The 16159-nt window shown below is 40.2% G+C and overlaps 1 protein-coding gene across 4 annotated transcripts in view; it reads left to right on the forward strand.

The window, feature by feature from the left end:
* The window catches only part of COG7 (component of oligomeric golgi complex 7), an 86061-nt gene that overhangs the window by 9790 nt on the left and 60112 nt on the right, over positions 1–16159 (forward strand). For all 4 annotated transcript variants that reach the window (XM_024744559.1, XM_024744561.1, XM_024744558.1 and 1 more), the window contains 2 exons: positions 10089–10171; positions 10948–11070. In XM_024744559.1, the coding sequence (XP_024600327.1) occupies positions 10089–10171; positions 10948–11070 (206 nt within the window). The remainder of the gene's footprint in view (positions 1–10088; positions 10172–10947; positions 11071–16159) is intronic.

Below are 16159 nucleotides of genomic sequence, written 5' to 3' on the forward strand. Positions count from 1 at the left end.
TCAGTAGTTGTGGCTCGTGGTCTCATAGAGCACAGGCTCAGTAGTTGTGGTGCACGGGCTTAGTTGCTCCGCAGCATGTGGGATCTTCCCAGACCAGGGATCTAACCTGTGTCCCCTGCATTGGCAGGTGGATTCTTCTCCACTGCACCACCAGGGAAGCCCTACTTTTCTGTTTCTCATTGTCAACAACAGTTAACAATGTTTTTTACTCCCTCCTGTTCTGAGAATGCTTTCTTCCCTTGGCTTCTGAGATGGAGCATCAGTTTTGTTTATATAATGGTACATTTCCAGTGGTGAAATTAAATCATAAGAAGTTCTGATATCTTTGTTTTTCTAGTTTGTTTAAAATTTATTTTTTTATTGAGGTAACATTGATTTATAACATTATGTAAGTTTCATGTGTACAGCATTATATTTCTACTTCTGTATATGCTACAGCATGCTCACCACCAAAAATTTAGTTTCCATCCATCACCATACAGCTGATCCCCTTTACCAATTTCGCCCTCCTGGTGCCCCATCCCCTCTGGTAACCACTGCTCTCTTCTCTGTATCTAAGTGTTTGTTTTTATTTGGTTTGGTTTTTTCATTTATTTTGTTTGTTTTTTATATTCCACATTTGAGTGAAATCATACGTTATTTGTCTTTGTCCATCTGACTTATTTCACTAAGCATAATACTCTCAAGGTCTATGGTTGTCGCAAATGGTAAGATTTTATCTTTTTATTTTATGGCTGAGTAGTTTTCCACTATATATATCGCATCTCCTTTATCCAGTCACCTGTTGATGGGCACTTAAGTTGGTTACATATCTTGGCTATTGTAAATAATGCAGCAGTGAGAAGTGCTGATATCTTAAAGAGTTCTGATTGGTGTTTTATTTTGTTTTAGGATGGGTGAGCCTAGGTTTTAATAATTAAGAAAAGTCTATAGCTAGATAATTATATATGAATATGCAGACATGTGCACATGTAAATTCTTATCATACGTAAAAACGTTATAAAATTTCAGTATGCTGAGTTTGACCATGTAATTTATTATTAAACTAGGACACTTTTGAGAGGAAAAGGGAGTGCTTTCAATAGTGCAGCTGGGGCAACAGGTGTAAACCAAGACTGTCCTGGGCCAGCTGGGACATATAGTCACCCCTGTACCCATACAGTATAGAACCCTTGGAGAATGACCCTCTGGATAGTTGAGTTTTCAGTGTGGGTGAGAGCAGCTGAACCTCCTCATTCTGAGCAGTAACACTATCTTCCCTCCAAAGATGGTTTCTTTCCACTCCAGTTCTCTCGATAGTCAAGGCCTGCAAAGGTTTGGCCTCCCTTGCCCTGGTGGTGAAGTCACACCAAAGTGGGGCGCTCTTGGAACTCAGCCCTGGAGAGTTGTGTATGTCTGTTCCCAGGAGCGAGTCATCTCTTTTGTAATCCCTGTGCTGTTCAGTAACTCCAAAGACAGAAACAAGTCTCAGTCAGTACTTGATACTATCCCGTTAGGTAATTCTAAAAAGGTAAATATTGTCAAATTTTATTAAATGGCCTTTTAGCATCTTTCAAGATCGAATGTGTTGTTTTTATTTCCTCTGACCTACCAATATGGCAAATCATATTAATAGCATTCCTAATTTTACATCATTCTTACAATTCAAGAACAAGCCCTACTTGTTCACCGTGTGTGTGTGTGTGTGTGTGTGTGTGTGTGTGAATATACTACTAGATATTTGCTGGTATTTTATTTAATTTTTGGCCATGCTGCGAGGCTTTGTGGGATCTTAGTTCCCTGACCAGGGATTGAACCTGGGCCCAAAGAAGTGAAAGCACAGTCCATAACCACTGGACCACCAGGGAATTCCCCTGAAATTTTACTTAAAATTTTTAAATTGAGGTCCTGTAAGTGAATATCTCTGTTAGGTTTTAGTATCATGATTGTGTTGGCTTCACAAAAACAACTGGGACCGTTTCATTCTTTCTTACTATTAGGATTTAAATAGCATTTTTATCAAATATTGCCATGGCCCCATTGAAGGCTTTCTGTCTGCAGTTCACCTTGGGTATAAGTATGAGGACCTCTGCCTTCTTTTTTGTTTGTATTTGCTTTACTGTGTCTTTGCCTATTTTGTCTTAACCCTCAAACTTCCTGAGATGTTTTATTTTAGACTTGTCTGTTGGAGATGGCACATAGTTGAATTGTATTTTTTGATTTAATCCTGATATTTCTTTTTTAATCAGTGACTTTATCCCATTTAGGTTTTTCTTTTTGACAGAAATTTCCAGTCTTACATGTTTCTATTTTTATATTTTCTTCTTTATGTTTCTTTTGATCTCAATATTTTGCTGTTTTCTTTGTGTTTTTTTCTCATGGATAACTTGAAAGATACATAACTTGTTTTTAGTTTTACTAGTGATTTATGACTTCAAATAATAAACTAAATTTTCTTCTCAGTTTATCAACATTGTAAATGAAACAATATATGATTCCCTCAGTTAGTGCATTTACACTCCCCTCCCTTTCTCCCACCCTTCACCCTCCCCCTGCCCTATTCTAGAATATTGCATAGTCTAGAATTTCTCTTCATGGCATACCATCAAATTAATAATCTTTTTATCATGTAGCTTTCTCTCTGAAATGTAAACATTATAAAATTTTTGTGTTTTATAATATTTTGTATTTATATAACTGTTTTATAACCAAAAATTGCCATGGTTTTCTGTGCTTAATATCATGTTTTTAAGTGGATTCAGCCTCATTTCCAGACTTTTCATCCCACATTTTCCCCATTTGTTAATTCTTTTTTTTTTTTTTTTTTTGGCCACACCGCGTGGCCTGCGGAATCCTAGTTCCCTGACCAGGAGTGGAACACAGGCCCTCGGCAGTGAGAGCGTGGAGTCCTAACCACTGGACCACCAGGGAATTCCCTGTTAATTCTTTATTTTGAGGCTTCTCTTCATTAGCAGGATTCTGTTTTTAAGTAGACTTTTTTTTCCCTCAGGAAGGGCATGGGGATCATATGTATATCCTTGGTATTTAAGTAAAGAATGTGTTTTTATTGCTTTTCCATGTAGAAAAGAATGACTGCTTTTGGAATTCTTGGTTCATACTATTTTTCCTTCTGAAATCTAGAGACGTTGCTTCTTGTCTTCTGCCAACTATATTCTGATGTTCAGTATGAGAGTGGCCTGCCTAGTTTTTTCTTTGTACATAGTATTTTCCTTGAATAGTTAAAATAGGGTGGGCAAACATTGTCTGTAAAGGGCCAGATAATAAATTTTGGGGCTTTGTGGGGCATATGGTCTGTAGCACAAATACTTAATTCTGCAGTCGTGGCACGAAAACTCATATGTAAATGAATGAGCTTCACTGTGTTCCAATAACATTTTATTTACAAAAACAGTTGGTAACTTGGCTCATAGTTTGCTGACTTCTGAGATTCTTTTACCCTGTAGTTTAGTTACTTTACTAGGTTATTTTTCAGTTTCGAAAATTTTTAATGTTTTCTGGAACATAGTATCTTATTTGCTGATCATATTTTTCTTCATTTCTAGAAAATTTCTTTCTTAAAAGACTTTTTCTTCTATTTCATTTATTTTCTTTTTCATTTTTGAGAACATCAACTGTCTGTTCATTAGCTCTTCCTTTCCCCCCTCAACGTATAATATGTTCACGCTGGTCTATTTTGGCTCTTTGCCAACAATCTCCTCTCCTCCATAGTCTTATTTTTCAAGTCTGTCTTGCATTTGATCAATAGCATTTTCTAAAGTATGTGTTCTGCTCTTTGTTCTTCTAATTAATTTTTAATTCATCATATCATTATTTATTTCCTCATTTTTTTTCTTAGCTCTGCCAGCCTCCCTTTATATCTCATTGTGATACCTTAGATCCTATTGAAGAAAGCGTATACCTTGTGTAATTTCCTTGAGAATGTGAAGCAGTTGTAGTGCAAAATTTTCTCCTCTTCCCTAAGGTAAATCTTTTGAAGTGCTCTCTCTTTTAAGAAAAGTTTTTTTAAAATTTCAGTTTTGTTATTTATTATTTATTTTTAATTAGTTAATTAAATTTATTTTTTGGGCTCTGTCTTGTCTTTTTTTAAAATTTTTATTTATTTATTTATTTTATGTATCTATTTTGGCTGCGTTGAGTCTTTGTTGCTGTGCTTGGGCTTTCTCTAATTGCGGTGAGTTCGTTGGGGGTGTGCAGGCTTCTCATTGCAGTGGCTTCTCTTGTTGCGGAGCACAGGCTCTAGGCACGCAGGCTCAGTAGTTGTGGCGCACGGGCATAGTTGCTCTGCGGCTTGTGGGATCTTCCCGGACCAGGGCTTGAACCTCTGTCCCCTGCAATGGCAGGCAGATTCTTAACCACTGCGCCACAAGGGAAGCCCTGTGTCTGGTCTTAGTTGCAGCACACAGGGTCTTCGTTGTGGCACGGGCTCTTCATTGTGGCATGTGGGCATCTCTCTAGTTGTGACGTTAGGGCTTCTGTCTAGTTGTGGCGCACGGGCTTAGTTGCCCAGCAGCACTTGGGATCTTAGTTCCCCAACCAGGGATCGAACCTGTGTCCCCTGCAGTGGAAGGCAGATTCTTTACCACTGGACCACCAGGGAAGTCCCTAAATTTCAGATTTAAATCCAAGGTCATGAGGCTTTTCCCTTGTTTTTTTTTTCCTAAGAGTTTTATAGTTTTAGCTCTTACATTTAGGTTGTTGAGCCATTATAAGTTAATTTTTGTATATGGTACAAGGTAAGGGTCCAACTTCTTTCTTTGGCATGTGGACATCCAGTTTTCTGAGCAACATTTTTTTTCCTGAGCACATTTGTTAAAAGGACTGTTCTTTCCCCATTGAATGGTCTTGACCTCCTTGTTGAAAATTATTTGACCATGTATGTGAAGGTTATTTCTGGACCCTTTATTCTGTTCCATTAGGCTGTATATATGTCTGTCCTTATGCCAGTACCACATAGTTTTGATTATTGTTGCTTTGTAGTAACTTGAAATCATGGATTGTGAATCAACCAATGTTGTCCTTCTTTTTCAAGATTGTTTTGGCTATTTGGGGGTCCCTTGAAATTCCATATGAATTTTAGAATGGGTTTTTCTGTTTCTCCAGAGAACACAATTGAACACCATTTTGGAAGGGATTACATTGAATCTGTAGATGGCTTTGATAGTATTATCATCTTAACAATATTAAATCTTCTAATTCATGGACATAGCATGTCTTTTTATTTATTTGTGTCTTTTAAAATTTCAGCAGCGTTTTGTCACTTTCAGTGTAAAAGTCTTTTAGCTCCTTGATTATATTTATTTCTAACTATTTTATTCTTTGATGCTATTATAAATGGAATTGTTTTCTTAATTTTTTTTTTAGATTGTTCATTGTTACTGTATAGAAATGCAAGTGAGTTTTGGTGTGTTGATTTTGTATCCTGCTGCATTAACTTATTAGTTCTAACAGGTTTTTTTTTGGTGGAATCTTTAGGGCTTTCTATAAATAAGATCATATCATCTGCAAACAAAGATATTTTTCCTTCTTCCTTTCCTGTTTGAATGCTTTTTACTTCTTTTTCTTGCATAATTATTCTGGCTAGAACTTCCAGTACTAAGTTGAATAGAAATTGCAAAAGTGGGCATCCTTGTCTCGTTCCTGATCTCAGAGGAAAAGTTTGAAATGGTCTTTCACCATTGAGTATTATGTTAGCTGGGGGCTTTTCATATATGGCCTTTATTTTGTTGAGGTTTTTTGCTTCTATTCCTAGTTTTTTGAGTGTTTTTGTCATGAAAAAGTATTGAATTTTAACAGATGCCTTTCTGCATCAGTTGAGATGATCACGTGCACGTGGATATTTTTCCTTTGTTCTGTTAATGTGGTGTATTTCATTCATTGATTTTCATACGTTGAACCTTCCTTGCATCCCAGAGCAAATCCCACTTGGTCATGGTGTATAATCCTTTTAATATGCTGTAGAATTCAATTTGCTACTATTTTGTTGAGGATTTTTATATCAGTATTCATCAGGAATATTAATCTGTAGGTTTCTTTTCTTGTAATGTCTTTGTCTGGCTTTGGTATTAAGGTAATGCTGCCCTCATAGAATGAATTAGAGAGTATTCACTGCTCTTCAATTTTTTTGGGAGAGGTTGAGAAGTATTGGTATTAATTCCTTAAGTGTTTGGTAGAATTAATCAGTGAAGCCATCTGGTGTGCTTTTCTTTGTTGAGAGGTTTGTGATTACTGATTCGATTATTAGTTTTAGGTCTGTTCAGAGTTCCTATTTCTTCATCATTCAGTCTTGGTACATTGAGTATTTTTAGGAATTTGTTCATTTCATCTAATTTATCCAATTTGTTGGCATATAATTGTCCATAGTACGTTCTTATAATTCTTTTTATTTCAGTAAAATTAGTAGTGATATCCCCTCTTTCATTTCTGATTTTATTTATTTGAGTCCTCTTCCTTTACCTTAGTGAATCTAAGTAAAGTTTTATCAATTTTTTTCATCTTTTCAACCCTTGATTTTGTTGATTTTTGTTTTGTTTCTGTATTCTCTGTTTACTTATCTCTGCTCTGCTCTTTATTGTTTCTTCCCTTTTGCTAAATTTGGGTTTAGTTAGTTTGTTTTTTATTTTCTTAGTTCTATAAGATGTAGAGTTTAGGTTGTTGATTTGAGCTCTTTCTTCTTTTTTAGTGTAAGTATGTACAGCTATAAATTAGCTCTTTGGGCTACTTTTGTGGCATCCCATAAGTTTTGGTATGTTAGGTTTTTGTCTTCATCTGTCATTTTCTAATTTCTCTTGTGGTATCTTCTTTGACCCACTGGTTGTTTAGGAGTATGTTGTTCAATTTCCACATATTTGTGAATTTTCCAGTTTTCTTTCTTCTGTTGATTTTTAGTTTTCTACCAGTGTGATCAGAAAAGATACTGTATGATTTATATGATTTTAATCTTTAAAAATTTATTAAGACTTGTTTTGTGGCCTGAGATACGGTCTATCCTGGAGAATGTTTTATGGGTACTTGAGTATGTGTATTCTGCCATTGTTGGGTGGAATGTTCTGTACTGTCTGTTAGGTCTAATTGCCCTGTAGTGTTTGTTGAAGTCTCTGCTTCCTTATTATCTTCTCTCTGGTTGTTCTTGACGTGCTCTCTGCATGCACCTTCTGTATGCTCTGTTCCTTTTCTTTTTTACCCCCTGTGGTACTTTTGCATAGGTCACATGCTGGAATTTTTTTGTTTGTATTTGTTTCTATTTATTCATATTTGTATGTGGGTGCTTTTTTCTGGGTCTACTGTTTACTGAAAAATAATTAGCATGGGACCTCCTTGGAAACCCCTCCTTTGTTGACCTGGACTTGGTTGAGAGATTTCCTCTTGCCCTTGATTTAAAGGCTACGTTCTGTGTTGTGCTTTTCAGTTGCCCAAAGAGAATGGGTTCAGGACTCATCTCCAGGCTTTTCGTTCCATATCTTCCCCATTTGTCAATTCTTTATTTTGAGTCTTCTTCTCATTAGCAGGATTCTAGGACTGGAGCCGGGCCTTTGGAAAATCACCATCTGGCAGCTTTATTCCTCATGTTTTCTCATGAATTTGTGGCAGCTACAGACCATGGAACTCACCTGCGCGGTTTGGGTGTATGTCTAGTTATGTGAGGTTAGGGGAGTAGGAGTGGCGGCGGGCAGCTCCATGAATTTAAGTTTTTTCCTTTCCTTCTGTGTGAGTTGGCTACTTGGTGCTGGAATCAGGTTTGAAGAATGCTCTGTGGGTCAGGATCATGGGCTTTGGTTTGGGGGTTAGCTGTTTTTGACAGCTTTCATTCACAGATCTGAATCAGGCTTGATTCCAGATTCTACTCTCTGTAGGCAGGATGCCGATTCAGAACAGGGAAATGGCGCTTTTCAGCCCTGTGGCTGTCCCTGTCCCACTGCTGAGCTGGTATGGAAGCAGGCCTTCCCCTGCCTGCCCAGTCCTCCCTTGGCTCCCAGTCTTTTCCTTTCCATCACGCTGCTGCATGCGTGATACATCCAGAGTTCTCCCAGCATCCCCACTCATCTGCCAAAATGATTGAATATCTGATTAGTATTCTGTGAAGTTTGGTGTTTTTTTTTGGACATGCCTTGCAGCCTGTGGGATCTTAGTTCCCCAACCAGGGGTCGAACCCACGCCCCCTGCATTGGAAGCGTGAATCTTAACTACTGGACTACCAGGGAGATCCCCTCCGAAGTTTGTAGTACAGACATTTTCCTGGCTTCAACACAGATGAATGATATTGTGTTTTTCTTTGGGTGGTTAATTTTGAATATTTTTTTAAAAATTTATTTATTTTTGGCTGCATTGGGTCTTCGTTGCTGCACACGGGCTTTCTCTAGTTTCGGCGAGCGGGGGCTACTCTTCATTGCAGTGCATGGGCTTCTCATTTCAGTGGCTTCTCTTGTTGTGGAGCATGGGCTCTAGGCGTGTGGGCTTCAGTAGTTGTGGCTTGTGGGCTCTAGAGCTCAGGCTCAGTAGTTGTGGCGCACAGGCTTAAATGTTCCGCGGCATGTGGGATCATCCTGGATCAGAGCTTGAACCCGTGTCCTCTACATTGGCAGGTGGATTCTTAACCACTGCGCCACCAGGGAAGTCCCTGGGTGGTTAATTTTGGTGAGTATCAGGAAGGGCTTTTTTCTGCCGCAAAAGTAATATGCTCTTTAATCAGTCATCTTTCCTAGAAAGCCAAGGTGCTTCTTTACTAACAGTTTTTAAAGGAAAATCTGATAAATCAGTACATCCCCAACACATTACCCACAATCTTCACATATACATGCCTGGTTCATTTTACACAACCAATGAATTCAGTTGATAAAGTGAAGCAACTTTTTGGAGCCTGATTTTACATACGGCAGGGATATTCATTTATTTAAATGATCTTATGAAAATGATAAGCATTTTAAAAGCAAATAATCATTAAAAATTAATTTATTTTTGGCTGCACTGGGTCTTCATTGCTGTGTGCGGGCTTTCTCTAGTTGCGGCGAGCGGGGGCTACTCTTCGTTGCGGTGCACGGGCTTCTCATTGCGGTGGCTTCTCTTGTTGCAGAGCATGGGCTCTAGGCGCACGGGCTTTAGTAATTGTGGCTCACAGGCTCAGTAGTTGTGGCTCGTGGACTCTAGGGCGCAGGCTCCGTAGTTGTGGCGCACAGGCTTAGTTGTTCCATGGCATGTGGGATCTTCCCAGACCAGGGCTCAAACCCGTTTTCCCCTGAATTCGCAGGCAGATTCTTAACCACTGAGCCAGCAGGGAAGTCCCAAGATTGATATCCTTCAAAGACTTTACACACTGATGGAGGGTGAGGCTGGGAGAAGACAAGTACGCAAATAATTTTATTACAAGATGGAATGTGAAAACTGCCTTAGGCCTCCCCAGGATGAAGGAAAGGATGAAACAAAATCGAGGAAGCTTTTATGAAAGAACTAGTATATGTGCAGAACCTTGAAAGAGATGAATTAAAAATTTTTTAATTGTTTCTGATTATAAAATAATACATATATAGGTTATTAAAAATTTGAAAAATGGAGAAAAATATAGAAAAGAAAATGATATACCAGTAAAATGATATACTCACCACCCAGAGGTGACTGTTAGTATTTTCTTCCAGTTCTTTTCCCTTTGTGTACATATCTCTTTTAAGGAAAGTATGTACATTGAGTATATGCAATTTTATATCTTTTTTGCTCGCAGTCAGCAATGTAGCATGAGCATTTTCTTATGGATCTAAGATTTTGATAGGTGAGGAGAAGTATTTAGGGCAGAAGGAATAATATATATTTGAATGGTATAGAAATGAGAAAACTCAGGGACTGTTTTGTGAATAATAATTAAACCCATTTTGTGGAATGAACATTGGCATGTGGTATCTGATTGAGTCACATGTTCTACCCTTAACTTCACTTGTTTTTCATATTTATGATCTCCACACATGAGTTAATTCATTGTCTTGGTGGGAACTTCTGAATACTAGCTCATGTATAATCCACATTTATCCTGCTGAATTCTTTCTCTTGGCTGCAATAGAAAACCTGGTAACAGTATGTACATGTTTTCCATTGTTTTTCTTTAGATCAGTCCAAAGTGTTTGTGAAGGTTTTTAATGAAATTGACCGGATGCCCCAACTTCTTGCATACTACTACAAGTGTCACAAGGTGAGAAGCTGTGAGTGATTACCATTGTGGAATGCTTGTAGAACTGGGCTACAGAATCACAGTTTTGAATCCCAGTTTCCTACTCAAAGGTAAAAATATTTGCCTCCCTGCCCTCTGGTCTTTTTCTTTCAATTAGCCAGTAGGGGGTGCTCTTGGTCCAGCCTGTGGATTCATTTAATTGCAAGTTGGAAAAAAGTCATTAGTTTTCAGCCTCACTTGTATTTATAACTAGATTTCCTTTACAGATTGAAGAGTTTTAATTTTTCCTATTTTTGTCTTTTAAGGGCAATTAGGTTTATTATGCCTTCAGCAAGCTTTAAGAATTTTATCTGTTTTCTAGGTTTGTTGAAATTAGGTTACTGAAAATCTTGACAGCTTCCTGGGCTAACTTGTTAATTCCTTCAAGTCCAGTGCCCATCTGTCTTTTAAGCAGTGGTGTTAGGACAAGAAGCTAAAACACATATTCACGCCCACCTCTGAGGTCTATTCAGAAGAATGGTAGCATGCTGAGTACATTGGCATGCTTTGGGGGCAAGAAAAAAGGAGAAAGGATCACTTGGAGGGCAACACATTCAAGTTCTGGATGATGATCAGAGCAGGTGACTGTAAATTTTTTTTTCCTGCCTCTTTTGAAGTGAATCATCGTCCGTGGGTACCCGATTGCCTGGGAGAGTAGGCAGTGGCCAGTCGCTTGCCCTGGTAGGAGGGCAGGGCAGTTGCAGCAGGCAGTATGTCTTGGCGGACCCAGTAAGGCCTCCTTTGTTCTGCCTCTGCAGGTCCAGCTTTTAGCAGCCTGGCAGGAGCTGTGCCAGACCGACCTACCCCTGGACCGGCAGCTCACTGGACTCTATGATGCCTTGCTCGGTGCTTTGCACACGCAAATCCAGTGGGCTATGCAGGTAACAGCTCTTTTGGGTTCTAGCGAGAACAAAGCCCTTGGTGCCGAGGGAGAGGGTGATGGCCTTGGGAGCGGGCTGCTCCACCGCAGAGCACCCAGGCCACCCAGAGAGAGCACCGCTTGAAGAACCTCCCCATTTGCTGTCGTCACCAAAGGGGCAGGAAAATCTTTAGGTCTCTGTTCTAACTCTTCTTATCGCTCTTATCTATATCTTAAATAGAATCTAATGTGACAATGTTGCTTGTTGTTCAGCAGGGGAGCCCTGTGGAATTCCTGGAGGCCATTATCTTCTGATCTAAAAGCAGGAGGGCCTCAGTCAGGTGGTGCTTGAGTGAACAAGGCTGTTTTAATCTTAACTTTGGGTAAAATTTACCCGGCCTAAAGTTAGTTTCCCTTGTTCTCACAATAGGCCAAGAGTTAGAGGAACAGTATAATTTTAAAGGCACCCTCTGACTTAGGGGAGAGATGAGACAGAGAACTTCATTTCATTTACTTTCACGAACTTTCCATCATTTACTTTCCTAAACTCTCTAGGCATTTTCAGTCTTGAAGGATATGAAACATTGGTCCCTTGTCTTGATGCCAGGAGGTGCACTAGATCTTCTCTTTAGAAGGGGAAAAAGGCTGTCTTATGTCTGAGTAATGACTGACTGGGCCTGTTTATGGTGTGGCTTATATTTTTTTCAGAATTAATTGTGAATCACCCTTCGCGTATTGGTTAGTAATTTGCTGGAATGGACTCCACTGTAGTTAGAGAGAATTCCTCATATAGGGTCATGTCATTCAAGGTGGTTGAAGTGCTCTTCTCCATCCTCTTTTCTTTCTCCTTGAACCAACCTCATTCAGACAAAAAACCCCAAAGAAACAAAAACACCCCCAAACCAGCGAACAAAACAAAAAACAACCTCCTGTAGAAGTTTCCCATTTTTTATGCAATCGTCAGTTTTCAGTGATCCTGTCCATCCGCATGCATTTCTGTGTCCTTGTCTCCTCTACTGCTTATATCTTGAGGATAAAAACAGTTCATGCCTGTAAGTACAATTGCCCTTCAGCATCCTGGAAAAAGGATTTTGACTTCTCACACTTTTTTTTGGGCCTCACCCCAAGTTTTGTAAGACGTAAGTTTATGCTAATTTCTACTTTTGTCCCATGGCCCATTTTCTTTTCAGAATGTGAGCATGATAGGAGACTGTCATCTCCTGAAGCTCAGTAGAGTACAGAAGAAAATCAAAGGAGCCAGGGTGAATGTATCTCTAAAGACTTTTTTTCCCTGGTATTTTATTTTATTTTTTATATTTTGGCCATGCCACGTAGCATGTGGGATCTTAGTTCCCCAACCAGGGATTGAACCCCGGCCCCCTGCAGTGGAAGTACGGAGTCTTAACCACTGGACCGCCAGGGAAGTCCCTTTCCCCAGTATTTTAATATGGAAAGTTTCCAACATATAAAAAATTTGAAAGAATTGTACAGTGAACACCATGTACCCACCTCCTGTGTTCTACAATGAACATTTTGCTGTATTTGCTTTATCACAGATCTGTCCATCTATCCATGTGTATCTGTTCATTGACCCATCTTATTTTTTGATTCATTTCAAAGTAAGTTGCAAACATCATTCACTTCAGAACATACGTATTATTAACTAGAGTTCAGTTTTTGTTTACTGGGATTTTTTTTAGGTAAAATTATAAAATGCAATGATCTTAAATATGCCATTTAATTAGTTTTGACAAATGCTGTTTAACCTATTCCCCTACCAAGATATGGAACATGACTGTCACACTAGAAAGTTCCCTTGTGTTCCTTCTCAGTCAGTCTTAGTACCAACATCCCTGAAGGCAACCACTGTTCTGATTTTTCCCACCATAATTTAGTTTAGCCCGTTTTAGGATTTCATGTAAATGGAATCATGTGGTGTATGTCCTTTTGGCGAGGCTTCTTTCATTCAGCATGTTTTTGGAGATTTATTCATGTTGTTGTACGTATCAGTAGCTTGTTCCTTTTTATTACTGAACACTCTTACATGGTATGAATATATGACAGTTCTGTTTATTGAGGTTTTTTAAAAATTTTATTTATTTAATTAATTTATTTTTGGCTGCATTGGGTCTTTGTTGCTGTGCGCGGGCTTTCTCTACTTGCAGCGAGCGGGGGCTACTCTTTGTTGCGGTGCGCAGGCTTCTCACTGAGGTGGCTTCTCTTATTGCGGAGCACGGGCTTCAGTAGTTGTGGCTCGTGGGATCTAGAGTGCAGGCTCAGTAGTTGTGGCGCTCGGGCTTAGTTGCTCCATAGCTTGTGGGATCTTCCCAGACCAGGGCTCGAACCCGTGTCCCCTGCATTGGCTGGTGGATTCTTAACCACTGCGCCACCACGGAAGCCCTATTGAGTCTTTTATTGATGGACACTTGTGCTATTTCCAGTTTAGTACAATTATAAATAAAGCTGCTCTAAACATTGTTCTGTAAATTTTTTGTGGACACCACATGTGCATATCTCATGGGTAAAGACGTGGAAGTGGAATTGCTGGGTTATAGAGTAGGTCTATATTTAGATTTATAAGAAATCAGCACTTTTGGGGCTTCCCTGGTGGCACAGTGGTTGGGAATCCGCCTGCCAATGCAGGGACACAGGTTTGAGCCCTGGTCTGGGAAGATCCCACATGCCACGGAGCAACTAAGCCTCTGTGCCACAACTACTGAGCCTGCGCTCTAGAGCCCGCAAGCCACAGCTACTGAGCCCACGTGCTGCAACTACTGAAGCCCGTGCGCCTAGAGCCTGTGCTCCGCAACAAGAGAAGACACCACAATGAGAAGCCCGCACACTGCAACAAAGAGTAGCCCCTGCTCGAAGCAACTAGAGAAAGCACGCACACAGCAACGAAGACCCAACGCAGCCAAAAATAAAGAAATCGGCACTTTTTCAAAATGAGTGTGCTTTTTACATTCCTACAACACAAGTGTGTGAGAGTTCTGATTGCTACACGTCAGGTGTTGTCTTTTTTTTTTTTGTAAATTTATTTTATTTATTTATTTTTGGCTGCATTGGGTCTTCGTTGTTGCACTTGGGCTTTCTCTAATTGCAGTGAATGGGGGCTGCTCTTCATTGCGGTGTACGGGCTTCTCACTGTGGTGGCTTCTCTTGTTGCAGAGCACGGGCTGTAGGCGTGCAGCCTTCAGTAGTTGCAGCACGTGGGCTCAGTAGTCGTGGCACATGGGCTTAGTTGCTCCACGGCCTGTGGGATCTTCCTGGACCAGGGCTCGAACCCATGTCCCCTGCATTGGCAGGCAGATTCTTTTTTTTTAAATTTATTTTATTTATTTATTATTTTTGGCCACGTTGGGTCTTTGTTGCTGTGTGCGGGCTTTCTCTAGTTGCAGTGAGCGGAGGCTACTCTTTGTTGCGGTGTGCGGGCTTCTCGTTGCAGTGGCTTCTCTTGTTGCACAGCACGGGCTCTAGGTGCATGGGTTTAAGTAGTTGTGGCACTCAGGCTCAGTAGTTGTGGCTCACAGGCTCTAGAGCGCAGGCTCAGTAGTTGTGGTGCATGGACTTAGTTGCTCCGTGGCATGTGGGATCTTCCCGGACCAGGGCTTGAACCTGTGCCCCTGCATTGGCAAGCAGATCTTAACCACTGCACCACCAGGGAAGTCCCTAGGTGTTATCTTTTTAATCTTAGCCATTCTGGTGGGTATGTTGTAGTATCTCTCTGTGGTTTTAATTTGCAATTCCCTGATGACTAAGGATGTTGAACACCTTTTCTCATGCTTATTGGCCATTTGTATATCTTCCTTTGTGAAGTATCTGTTCTGGTCTTCTACCCATTTAAAAAAATTGGGTAATTTGCCTTTCTATTATTGAGTTATAGAAGTTCTTTACATATTCTAGGTATAAGTTCTTTATCAGATATATTTTGTAGATATTTCCTTCCAGTCTGTGGCTTGAGCAGAAGTGTTGATTTTGATGAACTGGATTTTATCATTTCTTTTATGGTTATTGCTTTCTTTGTCCTCAGAAACCATCACCATTCCCCAAGTTGCAAAGCTCTTCTTCTGTGTTTTCTTATAGAAGCTTGTTGAGCTTTTACATTTAGTTCTATGGCCCATCTTGAATTATTTTTTGTGTGTAGTGTAGGGTAAGGTCAGATTGTTTTTGCATGTGCTGTTTGGGTTAATTCTATGGCCCTAGTTGTTAAGTTTGGTCTTACAGTCTTTGAACTTTTGGTTCTTGTTTGGCAAATGGCCAGAGCATCCCTTTTGCCAGATCGCTTTAAAGGAAAGGGGACACCTTTGAGCATAGGGGACCTGTTGGTTGGTCAGCTGGAACTATCAGCTATAAACATAGTTTCAGCTGACAACCAATTAGAACGCTTGGGTACAGGGTCGTTTAGTCTAATTCTCCCCCCACCACCCAGCACCCCAGCCTCAGGTCACTTAAATAGGAGCTAAGAGTGAAGTAGGTACTCATTGCCTAGTCCTTTCTCACAGTACAAGGAGAGGAGTCAGGATTTCTCTTTCTAGATAAGAATAGTTTTCATTTTCTCCTTTGGTCCATCCTTTCTTGTAGTAAAATGTTTCTTTTGTCAAATCAGGACATTGGACTGGGTGATATGTAAAGGTCTCTATGGTTCTCTTATGTTTGGGGGATCGTGGGGGGAATACACTGGATGGAGACAGAGGACGGTTTGTATTGGTGCAGCTTTGTGTGGATGGAGTGGGAACATTGAACGCAAGACAGAAGTTTGGCTTTCTCTAGAAGATAGTGAGCCTCTGGAGCAATAGAGTGAATGATGATGTTACTGTTTTAAGAATGCTTTTGGTGTAAGAATATCACCTGTGTAGTTTCTCTGCCAAAAAGTCTTACCATGAGGAAACATGCAGACAAATCCAAATCAAAGACCATTTTTCAAAACATGTCCTAGGGCTTCCCTGGTGGTGCAGTGGTTGAGAGTCCGCCTGCCGATGCAGGGGACACGGGTTCATGCCCCGGTCTGGTAAGATCCCACATGCCACGGAACGGCTGGGCCCGTGAGCCCTGGCCACTGAACCTGCGCATCCGGAGCCTGTGCTCCGCAACGGGAGAGGCCACAACAGTGA

The sequence above is a fragment of the Neophocaena asiaeorientalis genome, unplaced genomic scaffold (genome assembly GCF_003031525.2).
Source record: "Neophocaena asiaeorientalis asiaeorientalis breed wild unplaced genomic scaffold, Neophocaena_asiaeorientalis_V1.1 scaffold91, whole genome shotgun sequence".
NCBI lineage: Eukaryota > Metazoa > Chordata > Mammalia > Artiodactyla > Phocoenidae > Neophocaena > Neophocaena asiaeorientalis.